Source organism: Erpetoichthys calabaricus, chromosome 2 (assembly GCF_900747795.2).
Source record: "Erpetoichthys calabaricus chromosome 2, fErpCal1.3, whole genome shotgun sequence".
NCBI classification, from domain to species: domain Eukaryota; kingdom Metazoa; phylum Chordata; class Cladistia; order Polypteriformes; family Polypteridae; genus Erpetoichthys; species Erpetoichthys calabaricus.
Window position 1 is genome coordinate 97,685,172 of NC_041395.2, and position 24,785 is coordinate 97,709,956.

The 24,785-nt window shown below is 37.0% G+C and overlaps 1 protein-coding gene across 1 annotated transcript in view; it reads left to right on the forward strand.

Annotated features, from left to right (window-relative positions):
- The window catches only part of gtf2h1 (general transcription factor IIH, polypeptide 1), an 81,118-nt gene that overhangs the window by 31,923 nt on the left and 24,410 nt on the right, over positions 1 to 24,785 (forward strand). The window contains exons 9-11 of the mRNA XM_028794181.2: positions 11,337 to 11,424; positions 17,358 to 17,446; positions 21,019 to 21,136. Coding sequence (XP_028650014.1) covers positions 11,337 to 11,424; positions 17,358 to 17,446; positions 21,019 to 21,136 — 295 coding nt within the window. The remainder of the gene's footprint in view (positions 1 to 11,336; positions 11,425 to 17,357; positions 17,447 to 21,018; positions 21,137 to 24,785) is intronic.

Below are 24,785 nucleotides of genomic sequence, written 5' to 3' on the forward strand. Positions count from 1 at the left end.
TTTGCTTTTAAAATCTGTGTTGATTCAGTATGACTGCATTCTGCTTTCACCCATCCATGTTTTAAACTTCCAAAATCTAGGGTCACTTCTTGATAACATCAGACCAATTCTAGGCAAAACCAGCCCATTGTAGAACATGTTTACTTTTACTGTATGTTACACTTGTCTGCAATTTTCTGTTTAGCATTCTTCACTGACCTTAATTTAGAAAACTCTATGTATTTGCTTCAAAGCCAGTTCTCTTGCTAAAATATATATTTAAACATAATAAATTGAGAATCCACTTTTTTGCAGAAGCAAGTAGACTCTTTACAGAGCTGTCATACTGAAGTAAAAGTGCACTAAATTTTTCAAATTAATTCACCACGATTCATACAGATATATAAAGTAACCCAAGAGTCCTACAAAAACATTCTGTTGTGATCTATCAATAATCAAGTGCAGTACTACAGAAACAGGAGAAATATTTTTAAAATGCACTGACTTGCAAAGGAGTTTATTTTTATTTTAAAATTTGTAGCACATATTAGAATTTGAAATCAAGTAGAGGTGTGTGATGTGTCGTAGTGAAATGAATGGACATGAAGAAGACTAAGAAGTAAGCAAATCTTCAGGGCCAAATCACAGGAAAGTATAAGACTATTCATTAACTCTGCTCTTGGTACATTTACTTTATTCTAAACTGCACCTCTGGCCTATGTCCAAAATGTAGTTTTTATGGTTATTTTTCGCAATATCTCAAATACTAATAAAGTTAGAAAATTTTATAGTTATGTTCTGTTAATTGTCTAATAATATCCATCAATCATAGTATTAACTCACTATCCTGATTCTGGGTCTGCTGGGACCGGTGCCTCTCCAGGCAGCACATGTTGCAAACGGTTAACCAGCCATGAACAAGACAGCTGTCACTGGGTGCACTTAGTCATGCCAGGTCAATTTAGAGTCCTAGTCGTTTTTGTAGAACAAATACATTTTTCAATGCAGAATATATATTTGGTGTTTAATTTCTAATGTACATCCACACTTAAAATTAATTGGGAAAAATGTGGAAACTTGAAATTGTGTGCATAGAATTCAGAACAAAGAGAATTTTAGTAAAAGAGGTGCTGATTTTCAGTTGTATCCTGCCACTGAAAACATGTAGACACAAAATTAACTGTCTGATTTCTAATTTGTACAGACTTAAGTTAAATCCAAGAATGCCAACATGCAGTGATCATAAAACTCAAAAGCAGTGACATTTGCAACAAGATAATGCCAACAAGATACTCTGAGTAACATTGACATAGTCTTCTGTAAATGCATTAGGCAAGGTATAAATTGCATATTATAACAAATATTCCAGCCTGCAAGGATGGGGTCAGTTTAAATCTATTTAGTAGAAGACCACTAAATAAATAAAACATAAATTTGGATTCTTCTTACCTGGAAGTTTTGCTTTTCAGTAGTTACTTTGTCTATTACTGTATTTCACGATTTTATTTGTTCACTTTTGTTTAAAAACAAACACAAAGATAGCTTTTTGGTATTACTGGCTTTACGCATATCTTGGTAATAGCATAAACATGTTGTTTAAGAAATTAAATAATTTTGATGAATTTGAAAATAAAAATTCTTCAAAATAAAAAGTGCACATTCAAACAAATATTTTTTCCATTCAAATAAGAGAATTGCAACAATTTGCAAAAGTCTATTTGAATTCAATTTGTTGAAATATACAGGGAACTTTGATTTCAAAAAGTATAATTTTAAAATTCTAGCTTAAAATATATACAATTAATGAAACAATGTTTGCAAATAGTTTTAAATAGATATAAGAGATGATTAATGCTTTGCTAATTATGAAGATTGTCTCCTAAAAAAAAACACAGGTATGCAGTGTTTATCAAAAACTCTGCTCATTTTACCCTGTGTATGTGGCAGGCGTCTATATTGAATATCTGAATATAAAAAATCAAGTTCTCAGTATAAATCAAATCTGTATGTAAGAAATTGGTTGTGAATATATAAAGTTCAACATGGTACATATATTGAAATTAAATATATTTGCCTGTTCAGCATCATATATATATATATATATATATATATATATATATATATATATATATATATATATATATATATATATATATATATATATATATATATATATATATATAAAGACCAAGTTGCCCGACCATAGGGTACGCATGCACGACAGAGCCCCGCCCGCCAACTGTAACCCTCCTCCCGTGTCCACCGTCGCTCTCGAGGCATGCACACTGCCTGCTCATGTGCCCACCCCCAACTCCTCACCAAACACATCCGCCCGCCAACTGTAACCCTCCTCCTGCGTCTACCCTCACTCTCGAGGCATGAGCAGACAGTGCGCATGGGGTATACACGACAGAGCCCCCGCCCGCCAACTCTAACCCTCCTCCCGTGTCATGGGATACACACGACAGAGCCCCGCCCACCAACTGTAACCCTCCTCCCGCGTCCACCGTCGCTCTCGAGGCATGCACACTGCCTGCTCATGTGCCCACCCCCAACTCCCACCACCAAACACATCCTGAGTCACTTTGGTCTGTGCTACAGTCCACATGCACCTCTGAGCCACGTTGACTGTTCATTTTCCTAACATGGCCACCGCTTCACATGTATTTCATGGAAACAACTCTTCTTTCAAGGTTATACAAATTCCTGCATCGGGTAACTGTTTCTTACTATCAGTCGGATATTTCTGGAAAAATGTCATTGACTAAACTGTTGCTCTTGAACTTCGCAACATGGCTGTAATCTTTGTTTGCCAACATTGCGATAACTTCAGACATGCTGTCTGTTTTTCTTAGTCACGGAAGCATTGTCATACAGTCTGCTCAACAATACGCTGACTACATGAATACTTCCAGAGTTTATGGTGGCGAGGCAGAAATTGTGGAGATGTCCAAATACTTCCAGCTACTATCACCATTCACTTCTGAGAACGTCCTTCATTCCCCGAAGAATTTCTTAGCAGTCTTACTCCCACTGGCATGCCTCCACATAAACTCAAAATTAAAATTGGTTCAGTCATCATGCTTCTCAGAAACCTCATGCCAGCAAGAACTCTCTGTAATGGCACTAGACAGACTGTTACCAGCATTCACCGCAATGTACTGGAGTGTAAAACTATCGCAGCTGCTACCTCACAAACTGTCCTTTTTCCCCGGATTTCCCTGACCCCATCAGATTCAAATTTACCTTTTACTTTTACACGCAATTTCCTGTTAGATTAGCCTTTGCAATGACAATTAATAAGGCACGGGGCCAAATTTTCAAAAAGATATGCCTGTATCTGCCAAATCCAGTTTTCAGTCACGGACAATTGTATGTTGCTCTCTCCAGTGTTCACCCATCAATAAATAATTATGTGGCATATACAGTAATCCCTCGCTATATCGCGCTTCGACTTTCGCATCTTCACTCTGTCGTGGATTTTATATGTAAGCATATCTAAATATATAACGCGGATTTTTCGCTGCTTCGCGGGTTTCTGCAGACAATGGGTCTTTTTACTTCTGGTACATGCTTCCTCAGTTGGTTTGCCCAGTTGATTTCATACAAGGGACGCTATTGGCGGATGACTGAGAAGCTACCTAATCAGAGCACACAGTTAAGTTCCTGTGTGCTGATTGGCTCAGCAACGGAGTGCTGCATTAACCAGGAAGTCTCATCTCACTCATTCAGCATTAACTTGCTCCTGCTACTGCTTCAGGGGCCGTGTCCAAGCATCAGCAGAAGATGCAAATGATTGCAGAAAAGGTAAAAGTTTTGGATATTTTGAAGGAAGGGAACAGCTACACCGCTGCAGGACAACATTACGGCATCAATGAGTCCACGATTCTTTTTATTTAAAAAGGAGGAAAAGCATATAAGATCTACGGCCGCAGTGTCCTTTAACCAGGGCGCAAAACGAGTTGCAAGTGGATGTGATAAGGTAGTAGTCTAGATGGAATCTGCTTTAGGAATTTGGATTGAAGACTTCCGGAAGGAGAACAACGGCGGTGCTACACAGTCGCCTGAAGAGGATCCTTTGGAAGAGCTGTAATGCTCTCCTTTGTTGTGCGGTAAAATTAAACTCATCGTTATCGGACAAGTCGTCGTGTCATTGTTGGTGAGTAACCATAATTAATTATCTACGTACAGTACTTATTACGTGTACATAGTTTAGTGTCACTGTACACACATTTTACTGTATACAATTTTTCTTGCATTGTACGTATTTATTGCTGGTGGTCTGTCTGTCGTAATGGCTGTAACATATGTGATATCGGAGATGCTCGATATGTTTAAAATAATATTTAGGTTTTACTGTATATAAACTGTGTTTACATACATAATTTCAACGAACCTTACCTAATATCTAAGAGAATACAAAGGGTTTATGCTGTATAATTGTGCGGGAAATGTTTATAATAGTGTGGGAGAGTTTATAAGGGCTTAAAATATATAAAAAGAACCATATGAACATATGGTTTCTACTTCGCGGATTTTCACCTTTCACAGGGGGGTTCTGGAACGCAACCCCCGCGATGGAGGAGGGATTACTGTACTACGCCGCGGGTCAGCTAGTAATATATAAATATGTATGTGTGTACCATCAATCAAAGTCCCAAGTTTACTGCCTTGGACTTATGGAATTCTACCACTTAGCGCCATTTCTCTAGTTATTCTTAGGCAATCTGCATTTGTTATGTTTATTACAACCACTGCCTATTACCTTTTGCTAGAATGCATCATTTTCTTGTACCTGTGTGGCTTATCTATCATTACAGTCTCTAGTGTCTCTTTCAGTGTTATTTTACCATTTTTAAATAACTCAATAGTGACTAGTTTCTCTTTAGCACAATACGATTATGTTGACATTTAACTCCTGGCATTACCGATATGCTCTATATTGAATGGCTACTAAAGTCAACTAACTACAGTTAATTTATATAATGACTCTAACCTGTGCACTTACCCCAATGAGTGAATTTATGTGTGTGCAGCTGTGCACTTCCTTGTGCCCTTTGCTGCCAAGATAGGCACTAACTCCCAACGACACTGGACTGGACTATTTGGAATAGAAAATGAGTTGGAAGAGTTAATAATGTAGTTAATAGTAAAATTTATTGTTTAAAAATAGTGTCTTTCTAGTAAGGTAAGGAATCGCACATTTCTATACTTCACATGCTGTGTGCTTTCGCAGTCATCAGTAAAATATCCATCCATCCATTTTCCAACCCGCTGAATCCGAACACAGGGTCACGGGTGTCTGCTGGAGCCAATCCCAGCCAACACAGGGCACAAGGCAGGAAACAATCCTGGGCAGGGTGCCAACCCACCGCAGCATCAGTAAAATATGCGGAATGTTAATGTTAAAGATGTTATTATGTACTGTATTTTTAATGCCTAACAGCTACATGCATTTTTAGAAGTTATATTTCATTTGTATTCAAACAAACTAACTAAAGGATTATTCATTATTTTTATCCCTTTCGTTGTTGTAAAACAACTTTTACATGTTTTCCTGTACTGGGCAAGATTGGGAAGGCATACCTGAGTATCCTGTGAAGGTTAACTTTCCCAGAACACCTCCTCAGCTCAACATTGTCATTCATCCACACACATAGTATAGTGTATGATTGTACAAATATTCGTTCCTTACAGTCCCAAGTGCATAAGTAAATCAACATACATTTAACATACACCATTGCATTACCAAATCCAGTGCAATAATACAGAATAACAACAAAAAAAAAAAAAGCAAGATTATAAAGCTCAAACAATGCTCGATGTCCATAGTAAAATGCAGAGTGAAAATGATTTAGCGATATGTAAGAGTTCAGAAGTCTGGCATCAGGTCAAACAATGTGTGTTATTGGTGGAGAGACATCTTTCCTTTGAGCAAGAAACACAATAGGTTTAAACCAAGATTATAAACTTTTTTTTTTTTTTTTTTTTAACCACACTTCTGATGCTTTTTCAGTGGTTCAATTCTTTCAATTAAGATGTCAAATCAAATCTTACCTTAAATATTTTTTTTAAACTACTTTAATTGCATTTTTGATAAGTTTGAATCTTGGACTGAAAAATGTCTCAGTCTATAAAGCAATTTCTCTATACACTTTTTTATATTTTCATACATTCCTTTATAACTTTTCATATTAAGTATTATTGATGTGATTAGTAGGATGCTGTATTAAAGTATGACATCTTTAAAAGTTTTACTGTATATATTGCTGATTGGGGAATTTGCTGTTAAAGTGTAAGGCTGATGAAAAATTAGCTGGAAATTATTTCATTGGTTATGTGAGAAGAGTCAGAATTTATTGCTATGCAGAAATGTGTGCTGTATCTTGGGGTGTAATCTCTCTACCTAGCAATAATTCAATCTCTTTTAATAGAAGTTCAATAGCAGCAATGCAATACTCAAGTGCCTTGCATGCAATACTTTAGGGAGATATTTTACTCTTGACTGTAGTAAATTATGTCTTTCTTCCTATTCTGCATACCCTTATTAGTGTTATTTGAAACCAGATCCACAAAACATTTGTCCAATAATTATAAATATTAATGAGAAAAATAACAAATAATCACGTTGTTGTATTTACATAAAAAAAAAAACGATTAAAAACCACTTGTAAAGTAACAGGTTTATGCTAGGCTGAAGCTGGAAAACCAATGTAAATGAATGTACTTTGAAACATCATGTATTCCAATTGAATAACTGCATGGAATAGAGTGGTGACAGAAAACGAGCCATGTCTTACCCATGCCATGCAAATGTCAGTGAAACTAAACAAACCAATACATGAGAAAGAAATTAATAAAATATCCTGTATTATGAGTAGGAAGTGTATCATCTCTATATTTAAGTTATTTTAAAACTTACACACATACATGGTCTTTCATTGCTGTTTTATTCAAAACTACAATTTTGAATTCTTTCATATTAGCTTTGGATTCTGATTTAACTAAAATGTTTTTGAGCAATTTGGTTTTAACATTGCTTGATTAAAAAATCTTTACTTGCTTCCAGATCGTTTTTACTGAGATGTTATTTTTGATGCGTGGTTTATTAATATTCATGATTATTTTTAACACTTCTTGGATAATGTTTAGGATCAATGTCATTACCTTCTGCTAATGTTTCCTGTGAAGATGTTCTGCGCAATCCCCTGTGCTCACCAGTGGGTTTACTTCGTTGTGTCCTAGGTTTGCTGGACTCCTCTAACTGATTTTTTAATTTTTTTTTCTCCCTGCAACTGATGCTATATTTCTGGAAATTCTACTAGATCAGCACTTCATTAGCATCAGCTTGTGATTCCTGCTGAGAAGTGCTGTGCTAACACATTGCTCACCTGTGGGTTTCCCCAGCTATGTGCTGAAGCCTGCTGAGCTCCTCTAATTGCCATCGTACAGTAGATTTGTATTTACCAAAATATAATAGGATAACTGTAAAAACATTTTCATGAGTAGTATTCTCTATTAAGTATGTACATATTGAGAAATTTGTTTGTTCCATATTAATGATTGCATTTTACTCTTGTGATATAAACTGACCTTAAGGAAAATTAAGTTAAAAAAACAAAGCCTTCTACACTAACCAATATTTGTGTAAATTAAAAAATGTCTAGCTCCTTATCATGTAATCTTAGTCATATCTGAGAGCTGACACTCTTATCAAGTTTTATAATAGTTCAAAATAAATACATATGGAAAAGAGATCCTTTGTGGTGTGTCTTAATGCCTAAATTGATGCCATGCTGCAAAGTGTATTGCATAGTGAGGGATAAATAAATGAGAGAATAAAACACTAGTATGTCAACATGCATTTCATTGCCTAAAAGAAAGAGAACGTATCCCTAGTGGCATACTTGAACCAATTTCATTGGTAGGAAGATGAACTAGGATTTAGGGATGGGACTTGTCAGTGACCCAACAGTAAATTCTTGAGATTTTGTTCATGATTCAGTAATATATACCAGTCTATTAAGCCTAATATTTAAAAAAAAGTTTGATTCACTCATTCCACTTGTATCTTTTTTTATATTATGGTTAATCATTGTCATATTATTCCAGTGGTCTTCACTGTATTAATCACACATCACAACATTATTTTAAATTTAAGCTCTGTGTGAGTTCTTATTAGCCTTTGGATTTGTACAGTTCCTGTCAATGTGTCAACCAATAATTAAGAATAAAATGTTTAATAATTAAAATTGTGTTTGAATATATACTAATCAGCTTTTATGTAGAATTCCTGAACTTTGTTGCTACAAGGAACATGTAGACCTTATTTACTTTTTTAACAATGACTTTCATACACACCCAAAACAAGATAAACTCTATTTGTCACCTAAATACAAATTAAAGCTCCATGTATGTTAGCCTGGGGGAGAGGTTCATCCTGTGATATTTCACATTTCCTTACTTCTGTTCAAGAATATCAGTTTTTGTTTCTTTTTCTCCTGGAGCTTGTAATAGTTTGGGATTGATTTACACTTGACAAGTAGATGAACTTTGGTTAATAAAGGAAAGAGAAAGCAAAGCATGCATCAGAACTTGTAAATACTGCTAGAAGACATGAGAACCTCTTTCGGGTGTGGTGTCTTGATTTTCTGCTTTCTCTTTGATTAGATTATTTTGTGTGCATGGAGGGTTCTAAATTTAGTGTACGTTTTCAGTGATAACATTAACAGTAGGATTGTACAATGAATGTATATAGTTGTGCACGTAACAACAGAATTCACTGCTTCTTCATTCCTTCCCATGGTCTAGTACAAACTTTAAAACTACTGCAGATCTTGCTATATCTATTCATGACACAAAGAATGCAAACAAACAATGTGTACAGTATCTGTGATAAATTAAGAAGAAAAATATTTCTGTTCCCTGTTGTATTTATTTTTTTCTTTACCTTTAGGAGGCAAGAACCAGGTAGTAAATGGAGTAAGTTGAAGAGGGAGGTTATTGTGCAGTGTGTGTCAGGTCAAATAACATATTTTGCTTTTATGCCAGTAATTTTTTTTAAATAATATTTTACATACCTTGAAAATTTGTGTGCTATTGTTTAAATTTTACATGGGATTTGAATATTAAATCAGTAAAGCAATGAGAAAATAATGAGCTGCTTTGGGGCTTGTACCTATCATAACAGCAGAGTCTGAAATGAACTCTGGACAGGCATGTATTGCAAAATTACACTTTGTTCAGGTGTGTTGATGTCATTTGTGCATCCAGATTCCAACTTCTAGTAAAAGTAGTTAAAATATGTAAAAAATGAATAGAAATGATCACAATTTGCAGAATCAGTCTGCAGTGACTTATCCTTCATCAGGACCTGCAGCAGCATATCAAACTTCTGACACTTTATGCTTATCTGGAGCTGTTCTGTTTGTAACTGGGAAGCAATAATGGTAATGGAGGTGACGACAAGCATAGGCTATTTATACATTGTTGTAAAAGTGGTCATTGCAATGTAATACTGTATGTATTCTTCAAATTGGAACAAAATTACATATTAACAGAAGTAAAGTAAACCTATTAAAAACCCTGCTGTATTAAGGCATTTGAAAGGCGATATGGGTGAAAAGCATCTTGTACCATTTGTTCAATGCATTTGGGTCAATTTGCTCAAAATGTGCAAGAAGTTTGTTTAGTTGACAAAAACCTACAGATAACCCCTTAGTGGTGAACTTCCTTTCTGGTTCTTCCTCCTCTTCTTTTTTCACTTCTTGTATCCTTTCTTCTTCAAATTTGAATAGTTCTTCATTTGTAAGTAATCTGGATTCCTGGTCTAGCAGTTCCTCAACATCTTCCACTTCACACTACAAAGAAAGTTCCTTTGCCAGTGTACTATATTTTCCGTAATTATTTTAAGTTCACTGTCAAATTCATCAAAAGCATTAACATAATGCTTAACATACTTTTTCCAGATTCCATTCATGCATTACTTTGTCATAGCCTCCCACATGGTACCGATATTTTTGATACATTTAAAGATATAGTACTCTTTCCAAAAATCTTGGAAAGGTAGTTCTGGGTCAGCCTCTATTGCAGCTATAGCATGGGCGAAAGTGGCTCAGTGATAGTGCACCTTAAATGTAGCAATTGCACATTGGTCCATAGGCTGAATGAGTGGAACTGTGCCTTTATGGTAAATAAACAACTTTCACATCTGGATGGAGTTGTCTAGATGAGGTGGATGGCCAGGTGCATTATCTAAGATCAATAAAATTTTGAAAGGAAGCCCTCTCTCCAAGCAATATTCATGAGCTTGAGGTATAAAGCAATGCATGAACCAGTCTCCAGAATCAATGGCACTTTTTATCCTACTCGACATCTGCTCATACAGACAGCCGCATGGGTGTTTGCATTATGTGTTTCTTGGATTGTATACTGTTATCTAATATCTGACATTGTATTTCATGTATGGTGTTGGCATGTGAATAAAAAAAGTTTAAACGTTTAGCCAATTGGAGGTTACAAACTGTATTGGATAATGAAAAAACAGTTCGTACATAACGTATTTTATAACCCACTTCATTTCTGCAGTAGCACAGAGAGGGGGAGAGCACACACAGAAAGACAGAGCAAGAACACGAAATAAACAGATGCATCCTTATAGTGAAATGGAGAACACATGATGTAAAACAAAAACCCCCAGTTCCCAACATTTAAGCACAAGCCACATACATAAACAAAAAACATAGAATAAATTGCAGAGCCTTTGTGTCGTGCTAGCAGACATTCCTCTGGTCAACTTCCAGTGCTTTGCAGAATTTGCCAAAAGTAAGACTGACATTAAATCTGCCTAATTTGAGTTGCTGAAATTTGACATAAATATGTTCAGATTTCCATGTATTCAGTCACACCCTTTGAATTCTTTATATAAAACAGTTAACAAATTTCTTGTATGTTAATATTCCTAGTATGGCGTATTAATTGCTTGGTGTTGGTATTGTGTTACTGTTAGTAGTCTGTGGGAGATATGCAGGTAAGAACCTTATTGTACTGTGTACACAGAATAAACTTGAGTATGAGATTGTATATACTGTATATAAACACTGCAAAATGCTGTCACGATCAAAGTTGAGAAACCACTTTCCACCAATCATTTTATTGAGAATTATTCATTAAAATTTATGCAAAAAGTGCTAGTGGTGGTTTTTTGTCATTTTATTATTATTAGTTTTTCTCAAGCAAAAATAAATTTAATAATATGTTTATCTTAAGATATACTATTTGTCTAAACAAATCCAGAAAATGATTCTCTTATTATTTTCATGTGTTTGGCATTCAAAATCTTTGTGTTTTTATTTAAGTGAGCCTCAAAATGAACAGAACAGTGAGACTAGTAGCACAGATGGTAACTCCAGGGATTCTGACTTCTTCCAGCCTCCACTGAAAAAGGTAAGACTACATGTGCCTTGCGTGTGGAATTGCTTATTGCTTGCATACATGCAGAAGCTGTAATTATAGGATAAACTACATTATGTGGAATAGGAAGTATTTAGCATGTCTCTCTTTCTTACACTCAAGTGATCTGGGTTTTAATTCCACCCTAGCTACTGCCAGTGTCGAATTTACACATGCTGTTAATGTCTGAGTCTGTAATATCCACCCATATGCCTGTGGCATATGTTGTTAGGTTTATTGGTGAAGATACAGTACATAAATTAATACCTTTAAGGAAATTTCCTTATTAAACTTATAATCTAATCAAAACTGACATAAAAATAATTTTTTATGGCTGGTGCACAAATGAGTGAGTAGTAAAATTTTACATTATAGCCTTGTGGCTTATTGAAAAAGGTAAAGTTCTTGAATCACACTGCATGAAATCTCCATTTTGTCAGACAATGATGCACATCCTTGAAGGTTTCGGGAATTAATCTAAAAAGGTCTCAGTTTCTTGCCTGGATTTGCACGCAGTGTATCTTGTTTTCGACCATTTACTAGTACTAGGGTGTTGTACTGTGTTAGCTATTATGGATGTAATGAGAAATCAAGCAAAATGACACCTTTTATTGGCAATATGCAAGCTTTTGAGGCAACTCGTTGTTCATCTTCTCCCGAAGTACAAACAGAAACTGAAACAAGAAAAACCAGCCATACGAACAGCACAAAACTGGTGCAAGGAAAGTGTAGAGGAACTGCAGGAATGCTTCTCCAGTACAAATTGGGATCTGCTGACATCCTCACAGTCACTGAATGAGGCCACCTATACTGTCAACGAATATATTCAATTCTGTGAGTCTATGATCATTAAGAAAAAATCTGTCAAGGTGTACCCAAACAGTAAGCCATGGATCACTAAAGAGGTTAAAGCATTACTATTGCAAAAGCAACATGCACATCAAGAAAATACGTTAGAAGATAAGCGAATTTTACAGCAAAGGATTAACAGGTTAATTAAACAAAATAAAAAGATGTATGGGGAAAAAATCAAGAGGTGGTTCAATGATAACAATCCAAAGCAGGTCTGGAAGGGACTAAAAACAATTACAGGACTGGGCCCTAAAAAGAATGTGGATTTTCCAGCTGACAAAGACCACAAGCTGATGAACTGAATAACTTTTATGCCAGATTTGAAACAAGTGATTTCAGCACCCAAAATACAGAAATAAAGGAGATGCTTTATAAAAACACCAGGTATTCTGCTGTGATTGGGTTCAGTTTAACTGAAGTGGAAAAAGGCTTGCGGAAGGCCAAAACAAACAGTGCAGTGGGACCAGACAGCATATCAGGTCGGCTCTTAAAGTCTTGCTCTAAGCAGATCTCCCCAGTTTTTCATTTGCTTTTTAACTGGTCTCTGACATGTGGTATTGTACCAAATCTGTGGAAACAATCAATCATCACCCCTATATCTAAGGTTTCTAGGCCAAGCTGTTTAAATGATTACAGACCAGTGGCACTTACATCTATTCCAATGAAATGCTTTGAACACTTGATGAAAAACATTTTAATGACAGAGACAAAGACTTTTCAAGACAACAATCAATTTGCTTATTGTGCAAACAGAAGTGTGGAAGATGCTCTGCTTGTTATCTTACATCAAATCTACACCTTTCTTGATCAGCCTGGTTCATATGTCAGAGCACTATTTTTGGATTTTTCTTCAGCGTTCAATACTATACAGCCTCATATACTGATTGGGAAATTAAACAGTATGAATGTAAACCCATTTATCACACTATGGATTCAGAATTTTCTTTTAAATCGTTCACAGACAGTTAAAGTTCAGGACACTTTTTCAAAAGCTCTTCATTCAAACACAGGAAGTTCACAGGGGTGTGTCTTATCACCATTACTGTTTACTCTGTACACAAGTGACCTGACCCAGAACAATGACCACTGCTCCATTATTAAGTATGCGGATGACACCATGATCATAGGATGCATATCTGGGGAGGATGAAAGCCACTATCTAAATCAAGTGGAGTGTATGGTAATCTGGTGCAATAAAAACTCTCTCACTCTGAATGTAAAAAAGACCAAAGAAATGATATTTGATTTTAAGAGACAGAAATCTGTATGTTCACCTATTGTAGTTCTGGGAGAGGAGGTAGAAATAGTGAATGAATATAAATACTTAGGAACTTACCTAGATAACAATCTTAACTGGAATACAAATACAAAAAAATTATTTTCTAAATGCAACCAGCGCTTATTTCTCCTCCATAAACTCAAACTATTTAAAGTAGACAAGGACCTCATGTTGTCCTTCTATCGTAGTATGATCCAGTCCATGATCACTTTCAGTTTCATTGCCTGGTTTAATAGTCTGACAAACCAAAACTCAAAAAAGCTCCAGCAGATTACGAAGTATGCAGCTAAAGTTATTGGGGCTGATGTAGATGATTTGACTAGTGTGTGTCAGAGGGAAATGCTAAAGAAACTGGAAATCATCTCAACTGATGACAGACATCCATTACATGTAGAACTAAACTTCAGTAAATCAAGAAGGATAGTTGCTTTGAAAACCCACACAAATCGCTCCAGAAACTCCTTTCTTCCTAGTGCCATACGACTTTTCAATAAGAAATATCGGAGATAATGTTTAAGGTTTTGATATATATCCTGTTACCTTTTTTTTTTTTTTTTTTTTTTTTTTGGTATAAATATGTTTTATCTAACTGCCTTACCTTAACCTTTCTTATTTCTATTTGTCTGTTTTATTTCATTCTGTCTGTTACCTGTTATTAGATGCAACTGAGAAGGCGAATTTCATGTTTTCCTATGTAGACATGACTAAATAAAGAAACCTAACCTAACCTAACTTGCATATTATAATATTTTTAGTTGGCCAATAAAAGACCATTTACTAGAAAACCTATCTATCTTCCTGGCAATAGTGGCTGTATCAAAAACATTGTTTCTGCCTTTCAAATTCAGCAGGGCTTTTTTATATCAGTTTTGTTTACTTCTGAAATATGTAGTTTTGTTCCAATTTGTAAAATACATACTTTATTAAATTGCATTGACCACATTTATAATAATGTTTAAATAGCATATGCTTGTCATTTCGTCCATTATCAGTATTGCTTCCCAATTATAAACAGAACAGCTCCACATAAGCATAGTGTGCCAGAAGTTTGATACGCTGCTGCAGATCCTGATGAAGGATAAGTTACTGCAGACTGATTCTGCAAATTATGATAACTTTTTAGTTTTTACGTAGTTTTAACTACTTTTTCCAGCAGTTGGAATCTGGGTGCACAGATGACATGAACACACCGGAACAAAGTTTAATTTTGCAATACATGAAAATATTGATAGAGTATTACCTTTCATTAAGATTCTGTAGAATTGTTTGGGATTTGCTTTACTCTTAAGGGTTGCTTCAGAAGTCACAATATGAAGCACATAGATTTAAAATGTCAGGTGAATGCCAGCATGTTTAATGGAACACTTACAAACTCTGATGTGCTACAAGTCTGGGTCTGGGTGATGAGAAAGAGTGCAACAGTATTTCCATCAAACATGATATTTAATAGCTAGTCAAGCACCTAAACCTAAAGTCATATACTGTATTATGTGTTCAGGTACATTTATGTGGAACCTAACATTCCAGTAACAACTGGCAATGTATCTAGCTTAGATTTAAACAGCTTTAATGTAAACTTCTCTGTCAAGAGTTCTCACATAAAAGATATTCAGATTTAAATTTTTACCTAAAGTGAAGTACATTCATAAAATATTAAACCCACTTAATCCAGAGCAGGGAAAGAATTAGTTGTTGAATGGACCGCCATGCTGGTGCACACAACCACACTTAGTAAATTCACATTTGAGGTCTGCAATGCTATACTTGGCACCATCACATTAATGTTTCATTTGTTTCATTGGTGATATGATTATTTTGTGGCAAAAACAAATTCCATTGACATGTTTTTGTAAATGATTAATAATGTTAAACTTCATGCATAATTTAGTAACATTCAAATAAAATGCAGTGGCAGAGACACTGTACTCTCTGCCTATCAGTTATGTCCTTTTTCCACCTCTAAATTAAAGTTAAAAGGCCTTTTGCTACATTCCAATTAGATCTGATGTTAAAGCTGGAAATGACATCACACCTAAGTTGACCACGTTCAAGTAAAACAATTGGTAAACTAATATGGACGCATCCAAGGAAACTTTTGTTGCGCTTGCTCCATTGGAATAAATAGCAAGTGGTAACAGCGCATCCAATCATAGTGGCAATAAAGTCCACAGATAGAAGTTTACAGTACTGTGTGTATGACTGATTTAATGAGACACAAATACACAGAAGTACTAATAAACAGGATAATACTGCAGCTTTCACTAAAGTTTGAGGTGTATGTCACCATTCTGGATTGACGTCGTAATCTGAATTTGGACCAACTTGGACCTGACAGACCAGCCCAAGACCAGTTTTGGAGTTGGAACTCTGACTTGAAGGGGGTGTTCCAGTTGAAAATTCCAACTAGGAAATTCCAATCTTATACATAAAATGGAGCGGATCGTTTTAATGTGTTGTTATTAGAGGTTGATTAAAACAATATTTAGCCTTTCTTTTCACATAATGCACAACTGCCAGTAAATAAGGTATTGAAAAAGGGACAATGCAGTAAATCAATGAATCTGTAATGAAGCACATTGAGATGGCATTTCATTTATACTTATAAAATAAAGTTTTTTTTCACTCTGCATTTTTTCTAACCTGAATTTCTGAACAACAACTTGGGACACACATTGGAGAGTTTGGTGTGGGGATAGAACATCGTTTGAAAAATGCACTCCTACTAAAGTCCCGCTGTAATAATTTGAATTACTGATGCAAAGCTTCATAAATAGCAGGAATAAAAATCGTAAGTCATTGATAAATTTAAAGTTTGGCACTGTTTAACAGGTTCATCTTGCTTTATTTGTCTGTACCACAGAACATAAAAAAACAAAATACTAGATCAAGGATTCTTGTGGTGTCCTTTCTGCATGTGTAGAAGTCTATACTGCATATGCACCCTCATTGCATCAATACTTTTTTTTAAACCCACTTAATGCAAATTAGTATCACATGGAGCAGGAACTTATTCTTTCATGTTGGCTGAAGCCAAGAATTCTTTCTTTTTTTTTTTTTATGTGCAGACGAGTGTTAGAAGAATGGCACAGTTCACTTTCAAATCGTGAAAACTTTGCAAGTTCCAAAATTTTCATCCACAAATCAGCCGCTCTCTGCCATGTTTATGGGACTTAACTCATAACTGTGTGTAACACTTTGGTGTTACCTCACTTTCTTTACTTTACTTATATGGTTTTATTTAGTTTACTTTAGTTCTGTACCTGTATGCATACTTTATAAGCAGTGAGAAAGAGACATTTTCATCTCCTTTTCAAAATCCAGAACCAGTTCAGTGAACTAGATGAAAGATTTTCAAGAATTTCGTTCTTTATGTTATCTGTATCAGTAATTTTTCCTGGTTGGGGGGTATTATAAAAATGCAGTACATTAGAGAAGAAAATGTTTTGTGTACAGTGGCTTGAAATACAAAGGAAGTTTGAAACAGTTTGTCCTGATTCTCGCAGTTCATTTGCTTATCACCAGACATCCAGACTTACAGTCAATTTATTGATAGTGGCATCACCAATAGGCAATAAATAATAATCTTGTATTAGTCAACAAAATGTGTAGTAATTTTGATTGGTATCAAGAATTCAGTAGAGACTGAAATGATGTTAGATTATTTGCTCATGCATTTCAAGGCATTTAAGAACTGTGTTGTTAATTTCATACTTTTTCATTTTGGAATTTTGGATAAACAACATGTCCTGTGCAGGCAAACTTTCTTTTGTTCACTCTGCAGCCTTTAATTGTATAGGTCAAGCTGCAAGAAGCTATTGAATACCAGGACCTAAAGCAGGAAAATGGGAAGAAGACCATTGCCCTGACTTTGAAGAAATCTGAAAGGTACATGTTTTTCAGAACAAGTTAATTCTTTCCCTTCATGGTCCTTACTTACATACAGCTGTTAATTTGGTTTTGGTTAATATCCTAACCACTGAGGGTAACTTATTTATCCATCCATCCATCCATTGTCTCCCGCTTATCCGAGGTCGGGTCGCGGGGGCAGCAGCTTGAGCAGAGATGCCCAGACTTCCCTCTCCCCGGCCACTTCTTCTAGCTCTTCCGGGAGAATCCCAAGGCGTTCCCAGGCCAGTCGAGAGACATAGTCCCTCCAGCGTGTCCTGGGTCTTCCCCGGGGCCTCCTCCCGGTTAGACGTGCCCGGAACACCTCACCAGGGAGGCGTCCAGGAGGCATCCTGATCAGATGCCCGAGCCACCTCATCTGACTCCTCTCGATGCGGAGGAGCAGCGGCTCTACTCTGAGCCCCTCCCGGAAGACTGAGCTTTTCACCCTATCTTTAAGGGAAAGCCCAGACACCCTGCGGAGGAAACTCATTTCAGCCGCTTGTATTCGCGATCTCGTTCTTTCGGTCACTACCCATAGCTCATGACCATAGGTGAGGGTAGGAACATAGATCGACTGGTAAATTGAGAGCTTCGCCTTGCGGCTCAGCTCCTTTTTCACCACGACAGACCGATGCAGCGCCCACATTACTGCAGATGCAGCACCGATCCGCCTGTCGATCTCGCACTCCATTCTTCCCTCACTCGTGAACAAGACCCCGAGATACTTGAACTCCTCCACTTGGGGCAGGATCTCGCTACCAACCCTGAGAGGGCACTCCACCCTTTTCCGGCTGAGGACCATGGTCTCGGATTTGGAGGTGCTGATTCTCATCCCAGCCACTTCACACTCTGCTGCGAACCGATCCAGAGAGAGCTGAAGATCACGGCCTGATGAAGCAAACAGGACAACATCATCTGCAAAAAGCAGTGACTCAATCCTGAGCCCACCAAACCGGACCCCCTTAACGCCCTGGCTGCGCCTAGAAATTCTGTCCATAAAAGTAATGAACAGAATCGGTGACAAAGGGCAGCCCTGGCGGAGTCCAACTCTCACTGGAAACGGGTTCGACTTACTGCCGGCAATGCGGACCAAGCTCTGGCACCGATCGTACACGGACTGAACAGCCCTTATCAGGGGGGCCGGTACCCCATACTCTCGGAGTACCCCCCACAGGATTCCCCGAGGGACACGGTCGAATGCCTTTTCCAAGTCCACAAAACACATGTAGACTGGTTGGGCAAACTCCCATGCACCCTCCAGGACCCTGCTAAGGGTATAGAGCTGGTCCACTGTTCCGCGACCAGGACGAAAACCACACTGTTCCTCCTGAATCCGAGGTTCAACTATCCGACGGACCCTCCTCTCCAGGACCCCTGAATAGACTTTTCCAGGGAGGCTGAGGAGTGTGATCCCTCTGTAGTTGGAACACACCCTCCGATCCCCCTTCTTAAAGAGGGGGATCACCACCCCGGTCTGCCAATCCAGAGGCACTGTCCCTGATGTCCATGCGATGTTGCAGAGGCGTGTCAGCCAAGACAGTCCTACAACATCCAGAGCCTTGAGGAACTCCGGGCATATCTCATCCACCCCCGGGGCCCTGCCACCAAGGAGTTTTTTGACCACCTCGGTGACCTCAGTCCCAGAGATGGGGGAGCCCACCTCTGAGTCCCCAGGCTCTGCTTCCTCATTGGAAGGCATGTTAATGGGATTGAGGAGGTCTTCGAAGTACTCCCCCCACCGACCCACAATGTCCCGAGTCAAGGTCAGCAGCGCACCATCCCCACCATATACAGTGTTGACACTGCACTGCTTCCCCTTCCTGAGACGCCGGATGGTGGACCAGAATCTCCTTGAAGCCGTCCGAAAGTCGTTCTCCATGGCCTCCCCAAACTCCTCCCACGCCCGAGTTTTTGCCTCAGCAACCACCAAAGCCGCATTCCGCTTGGCCTGCCGGTACCTATCAGCTGCCTCTGGGGTCGATAATTTTAAAATAAATACAAATTGGAAGCATACAACTTAAAATTAATTTGTTTTTTTAATGGCATACTGTGTATGTATTAATAAAAGTGTGAACATATGATTAGTTATAATTGATGATATGAATATTTAAACATGTCAGCGTGGTTTAAGGTTTTTGGCATTTGTTTTTGTGTTTCTTTTATTGTTATTAATATACATATTTTCAGTAGCTAGGATGACATCTTCATAGATACAATCATATATTTTAATTATCACAATTGTCTATAGACTAGCTCCTGGAAGAGTGAATGGAGCATCTTACTAGACAGCTTTCGTAACTGTTTCTACTGACTTTGAAATTGCAGACAGGCTGATGTATTGGTGTATGTTTCTCTTGATGTGTACTGATGTAACTAAGTTAAATCCATGGTACCTTTCTAAATGCAGCATGTCAAAAGACACTGGCAGCATTCAGAGTTTACAATGCTGTAAACATTAGGCAGTGGATGGTCTGAGAAGTTTCCTTTCAGTGAAAAATTATAATAGAGAAACATTTATAAGACAATTGATAGATTTTTTTTAAATCCATATATGTTTGGTTCTGCTTATATTAATTAGAGATATAGACATAGGGACAGAAAATAAAATTGAGAAAAAGAAAGTTGAAAACAACTACATGTGTAAACCTTTAAGCTGGACAAACCTAAATAGTTGATTATTCTCACATTACAGCTTCTGATAAGAAAGTTAAGCATTATTTGGTGTCATTGTTACTAAAGTAAAACATTTCAAATAATATACTTAAAGAAATGTTTTTTTGCATTTTCAATAGTGTTTCAGTGCCTACTAACAATTATACATTTGCACATTTAGAATCTCAGTTGCTCAGAAACACTAATAACAGAGCAAGTAGCCTAGTAACAATATAGTACTGTATACACAAATCAATCTGACTACATTCTTTTTCCAGAATGCATTATTAAGAATTTTGAATTCAGACAGATTTATTTGTGCATTTTGTAACTGGATTAATCCAAGCTGGGGATTTGTATGCAGATGAAATTTTTCCATTTAATATTATAAGTGTATTTTCAAAAGGTAAAGCAAGATATTTTTTGACAATTTGTAAATGTAAACATGAAAAAAATAATTGGCTAAATGTAGTCTTATTTTTCTTAAACAAGTCAATGGGGACAGTTGTGCTATATTATACAGTAAAATTTCTTTCTAATGTAATAATAATTTTGTCATTTTTGTTAAAAGTAGCCATCCTAACTTAAGGTCTCAGTAGTATATCCTATATTTACTTTAATTAACTACATGCATCTTGCACATCAAAAACCTATTTAATTGTGATAATTTTGCATTTTTAGTGTGTTTGCTAGATGTGGATTTGTTCTTGTATTTAGCTAACATACTGTACATTCTGTAAAACATGTTTCAAAAGAGATGTTCCAAGGTTTTTGAGAGAATTTATCTAGAAGGATTTCCTGTGGCATCTAACCTCAAGATTTATTTTGTAAAATATTTTAATTTTCTTGAATTATCTGTTTATTTCTTTGTTCTGTTTAGACTAGATTGATCCTGTTTGTCTCATTTTACAATGCAGGTATTCACATGGTCCTGTTCCAGTACAATCTCAGACATATACAACTAGCCAGGATATTATTAATTCTGTCAACTATATTAAACATGAAATGGACAATTACACCCCACATCTTAATCACGTAAGTACAACTACATAAATTTAACATAATGGAATATAGAATGACTTGCATGGGGTACAGTTTTGCAGTCAAGTAGAACAACTAAATTGATGTCCCTTAGTGCACATAACTAAAATAAATCACAAATCATTTTGAATCAGCCCCTCCTTTTGCGTATTTTTGCCCTTTTATGCAAACATGCTCCATAGTCTGAGTCCTGCTACATTCAGGTTTGATACAGATGCCTGTGGGCAAAACACAATTAACCTATGACCCATATGTTATCAAGAATCTGTATTATTGGTTCACTTGTCCTTCATTCTTCAGTTTGTATGGGCCTAATTCTGGATCATCCATCCATCCATTGTCCAACCCGCTGAATCCGAACACAGGGTCACGGGGGTCTGCTGGAGCCAATCCCAGCCAACACGGCACAAGGCAGGAAACAATCCTGGGCAGGGTGCCAACCCACCGCAGGACACACACAAACACACCCACACACCAAGCACACACTAGGGCCAATTTAGAATCGCCAATCCACCTAACCTGCATGTCTTTGGAATGTGGGAGGAAACCCACGCAGACACGGGGAGAACATGCAAACTCCACGCAGGGAGGACCCGGGAATCGAACCCAGGTCCCCAGATCTCCCAACTGCGAGGCAGCAGCGCTACCCACTGCGCCACCGTGCCACCCTAATTCTGGATCAGTTTTTGTAAATATTTTTATGAAATTTTCGGTTTTGGTGAAATACAGTTCCTTATTTTATGGAATAACAAACAGTCCTACTTCATTTTCATCAAGGCTTTACATTTGTATTACTGTATATACTCGCGGATAAGTCGGGACTTCATTTTATCGTATAATTTCTGTTATTTTATAATGTTGGTCATATAAGTCGAATGCGTAAAACTCACGCTATTGGTCCAAGAGATTATGATATGCTAATGCCCACCTAAGAGAGTAACCACGGAGCACACTGCCTTTTTTTCTACGTGGATGCAGCGATGCACTGTATCAGCGCATGCTCCTAACCTCCCTCTCTCTCTCAATATTGTGCCTCTGTGACCACATGGTAATACCCAAACTATTCCGAAGCAACGTTTGCACTAATTTGTGTTTTTTGTATCTCACACTCTCATACACCTTTATCATAAGAGCATCCCTTATCTATTATGGAGCGTTCGATCAGAATAAAATATGAAGCTGGTTTTAAATTAAACGTCGTTGAAGTAGTGAAAGAAATTGGTAGCTGTGCTGCTGCAACAAAATTTGATGCGTCTGAGTAACTGAAGCGAGATTGGAGGAGGCAAGAAGATGTAAAAAAAAAAAAAATTTGAGTGTCACATTTTTGAACAGGCATATAAGTCGGGGTCTGATTTTATGATCAATTTTTCGGGTTTCCAGACCCGACTTGTACGTGAGTATAAACGGTACATTTGTCAAATCTCCTTATGATAAGCTCGAGAGGTAGTCCTTATTTTCTCGAACTGTATTACATCTTGGTAGCCTGTCCATTAAAATCTCAAACAGGAGGGTAAACCAAATACTACTGTTGGTGGAATATAGTGCCCATACTGAACAGACCTGACTTAACAGCAAGTATACAAACGTGGCTCTTCAAATACGACAGCTGAATCACATGTAGCAGAGGGCTGTACAGTGGAGGTAATTGAGTATAGGCTTATTTTTTTTTGATGTCAACTTCTTTACTCTGCCAGTCCCATGGCACCGTTGCCCCTCCTAGCTCCGCCTTTCATTTTGCTTCTGCAAAGTCCTATACTTGTCAATCAGTTCTGGAGACCCTTCTGTGAACATTGCATGGAAAGCCTCTTTCTTCAATTTGAAAGCATATATTATTACTGATGTTCACCCATAGATCTTAGTTGCCATCATGGAAAGCACAAACAAGCTTCTGGGCACAGGTCTTTTCAGCTGCATTCACTACTGAGGCAACATAATATATATACACCATATCCCTGACCAGCTTTAAAGATGCAGGAAAATCTCTTTGCAGTAAAACCCACGTAACCTGTTTAACTGTTCCAGGTATGTGCAGTGGTTGCTTCATCCATCTGAGCCAACTTGTCACCAAGTGTTGATTAGTTGATCATTCAACACCTCTGTTAAGTGTCTAGAAAATACAGCTTTAGACCAGATAAGGTAAATTTATCAGAATTGGTTTGTGTGAACATGGCGATAATTATGGACTATGTATGACTAGCACAGAAATCCATTAACAACTCTCCACATCAACCAGGCTGCTCCTCACAGTTTTGTCATTCCAGGTATGTCCATTGTTTTCCATGTGATTATTGAGGTTTCCATATCGGACCAAAGAGTCAGGTGATGGTACCGTTCTGAACAATGGATGTGATATCTCAAAAAGGCAAATACTCTGAATGGTTTTCATATGCATACACTTAAATAATACTCGGCTTTCCTCGAGACAATGTATTAGAAATGTGTAATTTGCTTTATATGACAGACACAGTCTCCATAGGACAGCCCAAGAAATGAAAGTAACAGCTGCAGTGTTTTATAAGGACTTTGACTATGTGCATTGTTCTTCAAAACTTGCACAGAAAGCATTTAATTATAGGTATAACTAACTAGCTATCAGTCACAGTTCATCTACGTATCCTAACTGCTGTGACCACAGTATTGAGTTTTCACTATTCTGTCTATTGAGTCTGAAAGTGTGTCAGTGTAAATAAGGACTGTTTTTCTTTCTGTCATGTTAAGGATTTAGATTAATTTAGTTGACTCTGTACAATAGTGAATTGATACAAATATATTGATCACATTGAGTTTCTCTTCTAACATAAGCTGTTAAGTGTATATTCTTCTTAAATTTCAAATTACTGCCCAGATTTGCATGTGAATAAAGTATGTTGTGAGAACAGTGGATAGCTCCACTGGAAAAATATAGTTTTCACTTATCACTTAAATAGATGACTAGTGAATCATTTTTTATTTAGAAAATAAATGCTAATCCTTGGCTATTTGTGCAGTTTCTCTTGAGAATGTATAAACAGAGAAAAATGTTAGCATAAATTCGACATGGGCATATTCTTTGCATGTGTTAGAGCATTAGCATGACATAGTACTTTGCCTTTTGGATCTTAAAATTCCTTACCTGTTGGAAATGTTTTGTATCAGTCAGGGAAATGTCATCAAAACCACATAAATGTGCATTTAAACTTGATTTCCCTGCCTCCATGACCAAACAACAAGGCAAGCTCATCAGCGGATTTCCTGCCTATAGTTATTTTCCAAGTTATTTTTTTTTTAAACCTATAGGTGCATCTCAATAAATTAGAATATCATCGAAAAGTTAATTTATTTCAGTAATTCAATTCAAAAAGTGAAACACGTATATTATACAGATTCATTACGCACAGAGTGATATATTTCAAGCATTTATATTTTTTTTACATTGTGCTGAATATGGCCTACAGGTGATTGAAAACTCAAAATTCAGCATCTCAGAAAATTAAAATATTACAGACCAATAAAAAAAAAAGATTTTTAATACAGAAATGTAGGCCTACTGAAAAGTATGTCCATGTACATACTTGGTTGGGGCTTCTTTTGCATGAATTACTGCATCAATGCGGCATGGAATGGAGGCGATCAGCCTGTGGCATTGCTGAGGTATTATGGAAGC